The sequence below is a fragment of the Teleopsis dalmanni genome, chromosome 2 (genome assembly GCF_002237135.1).
Source record: "Teleopsis dalmanni isolate 2A chromosome 2, ASM223713v2, whole genome shotgun sequence".
Taxonomy (NCBI): Eukaryota; Metazoa; Arthropoda; class Insecta; order Diptera; family Diopsidae; genus Teleopsis; species Teleopsis dalmanni.
Genome location: NC_051847.1, coordinates 37,909,055 through 37,920,915, shown reverse-complemented (window position 1 = coordinate 37,920,915; position 11,861 = coordinate 37,909,055). Strand labels below are relative to the sequence as shown.

Sequence of the window (11,861 nt, the reverse complement as noted above, 5' to 3'; positions counted from 1 at the left end):
TTTATGTATAATGTTAAGGTATGGGAAACAAGTTTATATAAACAAATCAATATGAATAACGTATATAAATACGTAGATATATGCACGTGTATATCAAAGCACGAATAGACCAAAATATTATATCAATTTTCTTTCTATAAAACGCCGCACAGACAACAGAGTTGTTAATTTGACAAGTCTGGTTTGGAGTTGCTCACCTTATAAACCAACCATACATAACAACACGTTCCAACAGTTATTGTGAACTAATGCACTCTTAACAGCTGATTTAAAAAACATTATGAAACTTTTGTTTTTATAATTTGCTAAATACATTTTTATATATTTTAACTTGATAATTTAATATGTTGCGGCAATTACGTACATTAAGTAAACGATTACCACAGAGGTAAAGAACATTTTTGATAAAATGAAATGTGAAATCATTTTATTCTATTATGTTTTTAGTTACTGCGCAACATTTCGTGGTTATTCAGTAAAGTCGGCAAATACTTCAACAAGAACAGAGGCTAAAGAAAATCTGGATGCTCCAGTACAGTTTTTCGGAAGTCAAGCGGCAAGTTGGAGTGCAAGAGCAACACGCAGTGGAGGTGCAGATGATCCAAATACGTTGTCCTATCAACCATATGTTATTTCTATAAGTTTGGGAATTTTTATTTTATATTTTCTGGTCTTTCGAGAGGAAAACGACATTGATATTAAGTTAGGTGGTAATCTATATGATCATGTACGTGGCTTAGAAGAAAATCAATTATATCTTGCTTACAAATATAACATAGAAAATGGATTGGATACAAAAGATATAGAAAGGCGGCTTAAAGAATTGGGCATTGACATTAAACAGGTTATAGAAGAAAATAATTGATTTTTTATTTATAAAAGTCATATGTACAATTAATATGCTTTATTTATTTAAATTCGTTTAAGATCAAATTATATGAAAAAATAATAGAATTGCATAGTTTTTCTTTATCATGGAACAATTTTAAATTTTATTTAGTATAGTTTTACATAAATACTTACAATCTTTAAATAAATTAAATGTTCAGTTAAAAATCTCTTAAGAAGTTGAGCCACGAATAAATAATAGTCACTTAAACTAAAATCAGAAATTTCTGTTCCAGTAGCCTCTTCCTAATCTAGAGCAAGTACATGCCGTGCAGTCACATGAAAAGTGGCAAAGTAGCTGTCACCATTCATTTCTTTTAAATTACCATGAATGCCACCTCAATCTCGGATGTCCACCTCATTGAGATACTTTCCTGCAGACAAAGTTAAACTTCCATGTTTTGTGGAATGCCATATCTGTAGCAACGTTTTGCAATCGCTGATACTAAAGTCAAAATCCTTTGTAGCACGCTTTCATATTAAATGTGTATTAATATATTGAAGCTACCTGAATAACATAATTTCTTGGCCCATTTCGTTTATTTTTTGAGTAGGCTTTTTTGTACAGCTGAAAGCATCCGTTTTATTTCTACAAATCTCTATCATTTTTATAACGCGAACATCTTCAATAGATTTTTGTAATAATGATACAATTTTATAGTTTCAGTGTCGCTTTATTTTTAGCAGTTCAATCGATTCATTTGAAAGAACTTGGTAATGTTTTTTGAGTCCACCTCGAAATAATTCGCAATCAACAAGTTATGATTGGAGACACCAATAGATCATACCTTGTGATCAAAAATGAACGAGAATTTTAATTTTTAAATTCCCGCGCTTATCCAATAGGTAAATTTTTTTATTTTTACGCTGGCAAGAGTATTACACACATTCTGTTTACGCATATCGTACGATTAGTTTTTGTTTGGCGTCTATAGAAAGAGGTCGAAAAATTTTCGTGTGGCGATTTTTAGCTGAATTTCATTCAAAAAAAGCGTCGTTGTGATGTGACCAAAAAAATGATTTTCAACGCAGATAGTGAGCCCACATTCATCGAAGGCATCATAACTGGTAATGAAACATGGGTCTATGAATTTGACATGCCCAGCAAACAACAATCGACCGAATGGTGCTTCGAAGGTGAGCCGAAACCGAAAAGAGAACGTCAAAGTCGGTCCAAAATCAAGGTTATGCTGACTGTTTTCTTCGATATTCGTGGTGTGGTGCACTATGAATTCCTTCCGGACGGTTAATAAGGAGTATTATTTGACCGTTATGCGTCGTTTACGTGAGGCCATTCGCAAAAAGAGGTCAGATTTATGAAAGGAAAACTCATGGATTTTACACCACGATAACGCACTGGCTCACACTGCGTTAGTTGTGTCGCAGTTGTTAGCCAAAAACTCAACTTATATCATCAACCAAGCACCGTACTATCCAGATATGGCCCCGTATGACTTTTTCCTCTTCTCCCGACTCAAATTGCCATTGCGAAGACCATAGACGCATTTTGAGAACATAAAGGCCATAAAAGAGAACTCGCTGCGTGAACTAAAGGCTATACTTTCGGCGACCTATAAAACTTGTATGGAAAATTGGATCAAGCGTTGGTATGCATGTATTGCCGCAGGTGGAGAGTACTTTGAAGGCGATAATAAAGAAAATTATTCAAAATTAAAATTTTTCGTTTTTTTTTAAATTCTCGTTCTTTTTTGATTATAAGGTAATCAATTTCGATTAATTTGTGTTAAAATAATTTAATAGCTATTAAAGCTAAATTTAGCTTTAACTGCTTTTGATCTTTGTTACTATAAAACTTTTTGCTCTTAACCACAGTAGTGCCATATCTTTTGATATAGATCTATATTCTTGGATATAACTTTGTAGTAATTAATGCCAATTCTATCATAGTTCTTCACATTCAATTATAAATTCTGCGCCATATTCCTCACATACTTCTTCTTCTTTTAATTCAATTTCTTCGACCACACTATCGTAATTTACTTCTATTGATATATTTTCAGTATCATCACTTAACATTTCCAGTTGATGCATTTTTTGTCCTCGAATGCGATGTAACCTAGGTGGAACATAATTATGCGCTTTAATCTTATGTATACGAAGACCAGCATGTCGGCTGTAGGTATTTCCGCATATATCGCACACTAAACGTTTTTTATTTGTTTTTTCGTCTATAATGAACGAATGTTTATTATACTTCATTTTAGTCTTCATTTCCAATTCTTCTAAGGTGCCTTCAAGAACTATGTGAAAACGTTTCCTATGACTCTGTAAACCACTGAAATCATTAAACTTACAACCACATATTTTACACACAATTTTTTCATAATGTACACCGTTACGGTGTTCCATTAAATGTTTTCTTCGTAAAAACACTTTACCACATTGCTCGCAAACATGGTTCCGTTCGTTGGAGTGTACTTTTATATGTTCAGTAAGATGTGATTTACGGAAAAATGTTTTTGCGCAATTATTACACTTGTATTTAGGAGGTTCATGTAACACTTTATGCATTTTATACCGCGTTAGCGTAGGAAACTGTTTTCCGCAAATTTCACATACTTCATGTTGACTGTCGGATTCCACATATATCGATTTACTTACACAGTTATGCGCATTCAACTTTTCCACATTCAAGAAACGCCAACTGCAGTCAGAACATCTGTATGGGAAATCGCTTAATTTGTGACTTCTAGTTTGATGCAATTGCAATTGATTTTCATCTCTAAAGCAGCGTTCGCAAATATCACATAAGCGCCTAGATACAGCAATTTCATTTTCATCATTTGGTAGAAATTCAGAGCATTTCTCAAAGTATTCTTGATATTTTTTATGAATAGTGTTTTCAAAATTTTTATTAGTTGTGCAACATGTCCTACGATACCATTTTCTTATGCGACATAAACTTTTATGCATTGATTGTGTCGACATTGTTAACTGCCATTTTTTGTTAAGCGCTGCAGTCAATGCGTCAACTGCTAGGTCGTATGCTGTTTTTGAATTATGACGTGCTAACCATAATGCAGGAAAACTTTTGAGCATATCTAAAAAATCCAGCACAATGTGTTTGTCCGTTGTTGTAAAGAGTATCTAAAATCTAGAAACTTTAAATTTGCAAATTCAATATTTTAAAAACATTTCCTACTTGGTTCGTGGGTTTCAAGATTGACAATTCTTCTTCTCGTTCAATACCTTCATTGGAGGATTCTTCGGAAAAATTCTGATTAAGCAAATAAAAAAAATAAAAAGTTTTTTAAAATAAAACACATTTTCTTAATATATGGTACGTACTTCTAAATACTGCTCACACTCATTTTCTTCAAATGTATAATTAAGATTTATCTCATGATTTATAATTGCTTCTATACCAAGTTCATGTCTTTCATCTGCTACGTACACATCGCTTTGACTAGTTTCTAATTTTTCTTCAACAATAATTTCTGTAATAGAATTGGTGCGGTTACGATGTTGATCTCTAACGTGGTTTGCAAATTTTTCCCAATTCTCTAAAGAAAACACATTAGAACATTTATAACAATATATTGAGTAATCTTCATTGTTTTTAGTAGCTTTAACCATTCCACACAGGTAACTGTCATCATCTTTGTCTAGTAACTTCTCAATATTGTCGTATAAAATTTTATTGTCAAATTGCTCTTCATTTATACTGTAAGATATTTTATTATTTTACTGCCGTAAGAATTAAATTTACACTTACAAATCAATTAAATCCTCCGTTTCTTTGTGGTGCAACTTCTTAGTGTCCAATGTTGTTGTACAATCACTTGTTAGTCTTTTTGGTGCTATGCCTGGTTTCCCGATTGAAACTCGATCCAAGTTGAGGGTTGGAACTACAGCTGGTTTAAGGCGTTTTCGACCCGCATTTTGCTTAAAATCATCTTTACGAAAATGCTTTTCACATATGCGCGAGGTATCTTTTAATAACATCCCACAGGCAATGTTCCAAAGTTCTCGCTTATGTCGCTTCTTTGGTACATGGTACATTTTAATATTTTCCGCAGCCCAAGTTGTGTTACAAATACTGTCAATACAAAATAGAATTTAATGAAAAATAAAAAATTTATTAAAAAAATATGTTTTTTTTTTATTTACCTACAACTAACGCGCATATTTAATATTCATTTAAAACAAAATTTATTAACAAAATTTTCTTCTTCTTCTAACAATTAGAATAAACATTCACAATAGTTATTATTAACAGTAGCAATTATTTTGTACAAATGTTGATTATATATTTAAATTAAAATATTTATATCGTTATTCTTAATAATGTTAAGACTTGTATTACTTATAATATATCATAAATAGTTATAAATAAATATATAATTTTTATAAATTAGCTTAATTAGTCTTATAATTTTTTATACTAATTAATATAATATTTAAGCACTGGTTTGGAATACTTCCACATACCCCAGATTAAATATCACAAGTATAAATCTAATATTATATATATTTTTTATCCGCACGAATAATACGCTAAAAAGTCACGGTCAGGAAATATATAAGGGATAGAGCCCTAAAGCTATACGCGAAAACTGACAGGCTGCCATACATAGCACTATCTAATCTTAGAGCAGTCACTAGCCGTACGGGGTGGTATGCAGATCTTAGATCAGTCATCGAATAATCAACGAAACTTGTGAGGAATATATAAAGAGAAGGGTGGGACTCTGTAGAAATCCCCCCGCTAAGAAAGAGTAAAAGTGCCTAGTTGCATTAACACAGAAAAACGTTAACATAAGATATTCTTTGATTTCTCAAAATAAAAATTCTTTCGTATTAGTTCCATGATGAAATCCTGTGTTAGTTGATAATATGTAGGGCAGGGTATTTATAGTCACGGATAATAATAATCATAATTACTTAACTTTTTAAATTGTTATGGAATAAATTATCTTTGATTCTCGAATACTCTAATATTCGAATACCCTAAGGAATATCTACATTCGGAAACATTAGAACAGAAGAAATGACGTTAACAAAATCGACTACAGCCCATACAAATTTACATTCAATATATATAAAATTATTATTTATGTTTTTTAAAAAAATGTATATTTATTGTGTTGAAGTTTAATATACAAGTTTTGATATAAAAAACAAAAAAAAAAAGTTAAATAAATTTTAAACACCACTGCGTTAAGCTTAAGTATTGTCGCTTTAGTAACAAAAATGACGAATACGATATTTTTTTATTTCTACTTATTATAAAAAACTAATTTATACTTTTTTTGCATTTTCAGTTATCCACTCACGCAACTTAAACACGTTAACATAAACTCCTGGATAATTTGGATCGGCACAGCCTAAACCAAAAGATACAACTCCAACTAATGAACCGTCAGCAACTAAAGGACCTCCAGAATCTCCTGGGCATGCATCTTTATCATCGGCTGCGGCACAAATCGTGTTTGAATCAATTATAAAATCTTCATATGCAGCCGAACATGTTTTACGGTCTACAATATTTAAATTAACATACTGTAACTGTGATGGAAGCGAAGAATTTCCTTCTTTAAGAATTCCCCAACCAGTAACAACTGCTGAAGTACCATCACCTGGTTCATTAGTAGTTAATGGTATGGGTTTAATATTACTACCCAATGGTAATGGAGATTTTAAACGTATGACGGCAATATCATTATTCACAACGTCTGGATCATAATCTTTATGACTCCTAAAAGCAGCTACTTTAACGACCACACCACCTTTATCCCAGTAAGATGAACCAGCTCTTATTTGTAATTTGGAAACATCATCATTTTTAAAACAGTGAGCGGCAGTAACAATTATTTTATCATTAAATATAGAACCGCCACACGTATGTTTCCCCGAGTGTTGTAATGATATTTGCCATGGATAATCTGAAATGTTTCCAGGTAATCCACCAGCAATGCGTACTTCTACTTTAGGATACCGTAAACTCAGTACACAGGAACATATTGATAATAAAATTACTAACTTGATCATTGTCGATGTTTGTAAATAAATTCTTTCTGTAGTTTCTTCACTATTTATATTAAATATTGTAACATATGCAAGAATTAATAGACTAATATACTTTTTATATAAGAATATAGTTAATGTATGTATTTACTGGGTTTATCAGTTAATTACTTTACTGTCGAATATAATTTTTAAAAAATTGTAAGCTTTTTCGTGGGGAGTAATATATTATAATATCTGTTTATTTTAGGTGTGAAAAGAAAAATATATATAAATAAATACTTAGCTTGATAAGCTTAATGTTTATAAATAATGGGTGTTCATAACAATTACTAATGGCGTTTTGTTTGATTTTACAACTAATGCAAAGACAATAATTTAAATTTCATTAAGTTATTGTTGTATTTGTTAGATCTTCTTAAGTAAATAACACCCAAGAAACGCAAATCTTTAAAATTCGTATATATTTTGACAAAATTTGATGTTTACAGAGACATACTGCATTGGAGAAATATGTGTGTAATTCGGAGAGATTACTAGTATTGGCAGATAAAGAATTTTAAAATTAGAATAGATATCTTTTATTTGAAGAGCTAAAACATAAAAAAATACCTCTTTTTTTAGTTTGTCATGATTAAAAAAATATGTTTTCTTTTCTTGTTAGAAGAGTTCGAATAACAAAAAAAAGACAAGATCAAAAATTTAATTAATTTATTGAAATTTGACTGACCATACAACGCTGTTTCAAGTATTGCCAAATATTCATCATAAGTGGTCTTAGAAAATATTCAAATTTCTTTTTAATTACTTTATAATCCATATATAATTTATTTGGACTGCAAGTGCCAGCCTTAGAACTCATGCCTGTCAAATTACATACGAAGACTAATAAGACGTGTTACTCTTGGCAAGAAAAAATTAACATTTAAATATATTTTCTATATCTTCCTCTCATCCTTTCTTTTGTCAATAGACCTTCAATTTACTTGTTCCATTATATATATATATATTAAGAAATATTAAGTATATCAAGAAAGTTGCATATATCCATATTCCTTTTGAAAATTTGATTAAAAAAAGTGCGAATCGCTTTGATCTGCTTGTAACTGCAAAAGTCAATTTAATTATGGATTCAGTTAAAGAAGGCTAGTAAATAAGACATCACGATATCCCTCAGAAATTGAAGAGCTACCATAAAGCAAAAATAATAAATAGAAATAGTGTACCTAATTTTATTCAAGGCAGTTTATTGATATTAAGTGTCAATGCATAAATTATCGTTGCTTTTAATATTTAAAATTATTTTAACAATCAATATATATAAATATGTGACAAGTATTGTTACAATACTTGTTTTCTTCAAGTAAATAAGCAAATATTTTTTTCCATTCATGAATTTTTGCAAAAAAGTGATTTGCTTAAAGCAGTAAAAATTAGCAACAATTTGCTTTGCCTAGTGAAGATGTCATATAAACAATTATTACAAATGTATGTTGTGATCTTACTTTCTTTAACAGAATTGTATTAATTTCTGTTAAAATCATAATAACAAAATATATGGTATGTAGAAAATGTGGATTGTGTTCATTGGACACCTAATGTTGGTATGCTTCAACGAAAGCTCTAAAGTGTATAAGAGCGAACTGCGACATCTTATAGAATTTATTATTTTTGTGTACTATTAACTTTTTAGTCTCTTAAACACAGTGGCGTAACTACAGGGAAGCAACTGGAAGCAACGCTTTCGGGCCCCCGAATTTAGGGGGCCCACTATAAATTTTTGTATTCATTGTATTTCTTTTTAATAAATTTTCAAAAGTGGGACGAAACGTTTTTTGTTGGAATAACTTCATATTGCATTTTATAAAAGATACGTAAATTTTAAATTTAAAGTACATAATATGTATGTACTTCAAATTTAAAATTTAAAGTACACAATATGTATGTACTTCAAATAAAATATTAAACCTATTTATGAAATAAAAAAGTTTTTCTAAGAAAAATATGTGTCTTGATCGAGAGTTTATATGGAAGCTATATCTAAATTTAAACCCATTTGAAAATAATTTTGTACGTTGTCTTTTGCAAATATCAGTACTGTATACACCATATTCCATTTGAATACCTTTATTAAAAACGGAGAAACCTTATATCCGATTGTTTAGTTTATATCACAGCTACAAGAAATAGACGTCCAATTTCAATCAAATCAAATGGTGAACAGGGTGCGCTCCCGGAAAGTATGTGTATAAAGTTTTATTCGAAGAGTTCAAAAGCTGAGAGAGTAGTTTGAACTGTAAAAGTATACTGATATATACTTAATGGTATTTCCGAAGTTTCCTTTAATGCGTTACGAAAATATTGACAAACCTTATATACCCTTTTTACATTTTTTCGTGTAAAGAGTATAAAAAGAGGGGCCCCTTAGTATGTTGGTAGGGGCCCCTTAGTTAGAATTTGCTTACAGGCCTAAAAAATGTAGTTACGCCACTGCTTAAACATGTTATGCTGCAATGGAACAAGATTTATTTCTGATTCCTTTTTGTACAAATAAAATTGAATATTGTATCACCAAAAAAAACAGTTGATTTATTTCTTAAATGTTCTTTTATTTTCTTTTTAACTGCAAACAATATTAGATAATATTAGCATTACTAATGACCCAAGTACGTAGCTCAGCAACATTGGAATAAACACCTGGATAACTTGCATATGCACAGCCATAACCCCAAGAAACAACTCCAACAAGTGCACCACCAGATACTAATGGACCACCAGAATCTCCTTGGCAAGCATCTTTACCACTGGCTGCAGCGCAAATCATAGTTGCTTTTACAGATGAACCATAACCATAAGACGAAGATGCGCATTGTGTGCGACTTACAATATTTACATTAACATATTGCAAGGTTGCTGGAATGCTTGAAGATCCGTAAGATAGTGTACCCCAACCAGAAACAACAGCAGAGGCGCCATTTACTGGATCGTAGGTGGCCAAGGATATTGCCTTAATATTAGTACCCAATGGTAGTGAAGAGCTTAAACGTATTACGGCAATATCATTAATCATAGTGCTTGGATTATAACCTTCATGATTCTTAAAAGCAGCTACTTTAACGACAACACCACCACTATTCCAGTATGTAGAACCAGCTCTAATTTGTAATGAGGAGGCAGCGACATTTTGCAAGCAGTGAGCAGCAGTGACAATTATATTAGCATTATATATAGAGCCACCGCATGAGTGTGATCCCGAGCGTTGCAATGAGATTTGCCATGGATAAGAACTTATTGATCCTGCTTGACCACCAACAATACGTCCATCGAGTTGTGGCAATAAGCCATCAGGCAAACCTGCTCCCAGTGCACAGGCAAAGAGTGATAATAAAATTACTGACTTTATCATTGTAAATTTTGCAATTAAATTCTTTCTGCAATTGCAGCAGTATTTATATCAATATATTGCACTACATGCTATGTAAATAAGGGATCTAAGGGGTTTGATAATATTACTTCATACCTTGAAATAGTTTCTGTAAGTTCATTTGTTATCAATAATAATATCTATTAAATATTATAATAACTTTCAAATCTTTTTTAATTATCTGTGAAGTTGGTTGTACATTGCGCCATATTTCAATATACAGCGATACAATTGGCACTTATATGTATATAAACATACGTATATATACCTATAAATACTGTCTAGAGACAATAAATTATGGACTTAGTGTAATGAAATCAAAAAAAAGTATTTAAATTATTAACAAGTATGGATTTTCTTACAAGTGTTATATATGATGTATAATAATTTCTTGGAAAATAGTGGTGTATAAAAGTATATACTATTTATAGTATATATGTACTTTAACTATACATACCTATATATGTTATATATATTAAGTATACATATCATAATAGTATGTAATATCCATATATCTACTACTTCGTAAAGCAATATCGTGCAGGAAAACTGATAAGTACGAAGTTTTAATTTTTCTATAATAAATTAAATTAATAGATCTATAAAGAAAGGAAATATTATTGTAACGGTAGGGTAAAGCAGAGAGAGAGTACACATTATTTATCAATTTAAATAATCTTAATGATTAGATATGTTAATTTAAGCTAGAACAAGATATTCAGAAAGGCAACCTTGTATTGAAGGTAAGTTAAGCAGATTGAATATAAACTACATATATCAAGATTTAAATATGTTGTGCCTTACTGGATATGAATCATTTGTGCTAAAGAATGTGTGCGCAGTGATCTACATGATATTAAGGTCTAGAGATGTAGTTGCAATTTGAGCATGCGCCAAACATAGACTGATAAATTTGTGTCTAGTATATAACTATTCGTTGCTATAGTCTAAACTAAGTCGAGTCAGTATAGCGATTCTGGGTTTTCGTGTTTTTTCGTGAAGAGTGAAAATCTTGTAGAGAACCAGAATTCTATGAGGGTGTGTACTCCAAGAATATATAACATCACTGTGTAGTGTAAACGATGTCAAAAATTATTCTCACATTGATTGGCCTTCTATTTTTAGGTATGTATTCAATGTATTACTTTTTTATCAAACTAGGCTTTATAATAGAACTAATATACCTTTTTCTTCTGGTAGTTATTAATATTTTGATAGACATATATTGAATAACCAGCCAGGACTTATGTTACTTTCAATTTAGTGCACTAAACTATTAGTCTAAATACTAATAGTTATTTTCGGATAAATGTTTCTTTATCTGAAAACTAACAACAGTAAAAATATATGTCAAACCTACAAATATGCATTAAGATTTCTCTATATATAAATGATTTCTACATCCAGTGCACATTTTTTCTTTTTTTTCAATATTCATAAATTTACTCTATATTTTTCACTGATAATAAAAATTTCATATCTGTCTTTTTTAATATTCTTCACAACCCAAGTTACTTCTTACAGTCATATAAAACTCTTTGTTATAACAAGTATTGGTAAG

General features: G+C 30.6%; 4 protein-coding genes across 4 annotated transcripts; 1 reads left to right on the top strand and 3 right to left on the bottom strand.

Annotated features, from left to right (window-relative positions):
* The first annotated feature begins 276 nt into the window (after positions 1-276).
* On the top strand, positions 277-865 carry LOC119674335. Its single transcript, XM_038085469.1, has 2 exons — positions 277-388; positions 448-865. The coding sequence occupies exons 1-2, from the start codon at positions 345-347 to the stop codon at positions 863-865; spliced, it is 462 nt and encodes a 153-aa protein (XP_037941397.1). The 5' UTR covers positions 277-344.
* Positions 866-2,632: 1,767 nt separating this feature from the next.
* Positions 2,633-5,061, bottom strand: LOC119677487. The gene is made up of 5 exons (XM_038088849.1): positions 5,020-5,061; positions 4,625-4,948; positions 4,198-4,573; positions 4,052-4,126; positions 2,633-3,996 (listed from the first exon to the last, which is right to left on the bottom strand). Exons 1-5 carry the CDS (start codon positions 5,034-5,036, stop codon positions 2,791-2,793), a joined length of 1,998 nt encoding a protein of 665 aa, XP_037944777.1. The 5' UTR covers positions 5,037-5,061; the 3' UTR covers positions 2,633-2,790.
* Positions 5,062-6,025: 964 nt separating this feature from the next.
* On the bottom strand, positions 6,026-6,911 carry LOC119677486 (trypsin beta-like). The gene has a single exon (XM_038088848.1). The coding sequence runs from the start codon at positions 6,898-6,900 to the stop codon at positions 6,151-6,153; it is 750 nt and encodes a 249-aa protein (XP_037944776.1). The 5' UTR covers positions 6,901-6,911; the 3' UTR covers positions 6,026-6,150.
* Positions 6,912-9,464: 2,553 nt separating this feature from the next.
* On the bottom strand, positions 9,465-10,289 carry LOC119677485 (trypsin alpha-like). The gene has a single exon (XM_038088846.1). It carries the CDS (start codon positions 10,280-10,282, stop codon positions 9,512-9,514), a length of 771 nt encoding a protein of 256 aa, XP_037944774.1. The 5' UTR covers positions 10,283-10,289; the 3' UTR covers positions 9,465-9,511.
* Positions 10,290-11,861: the final 1,572 nt, after the last annotated feature.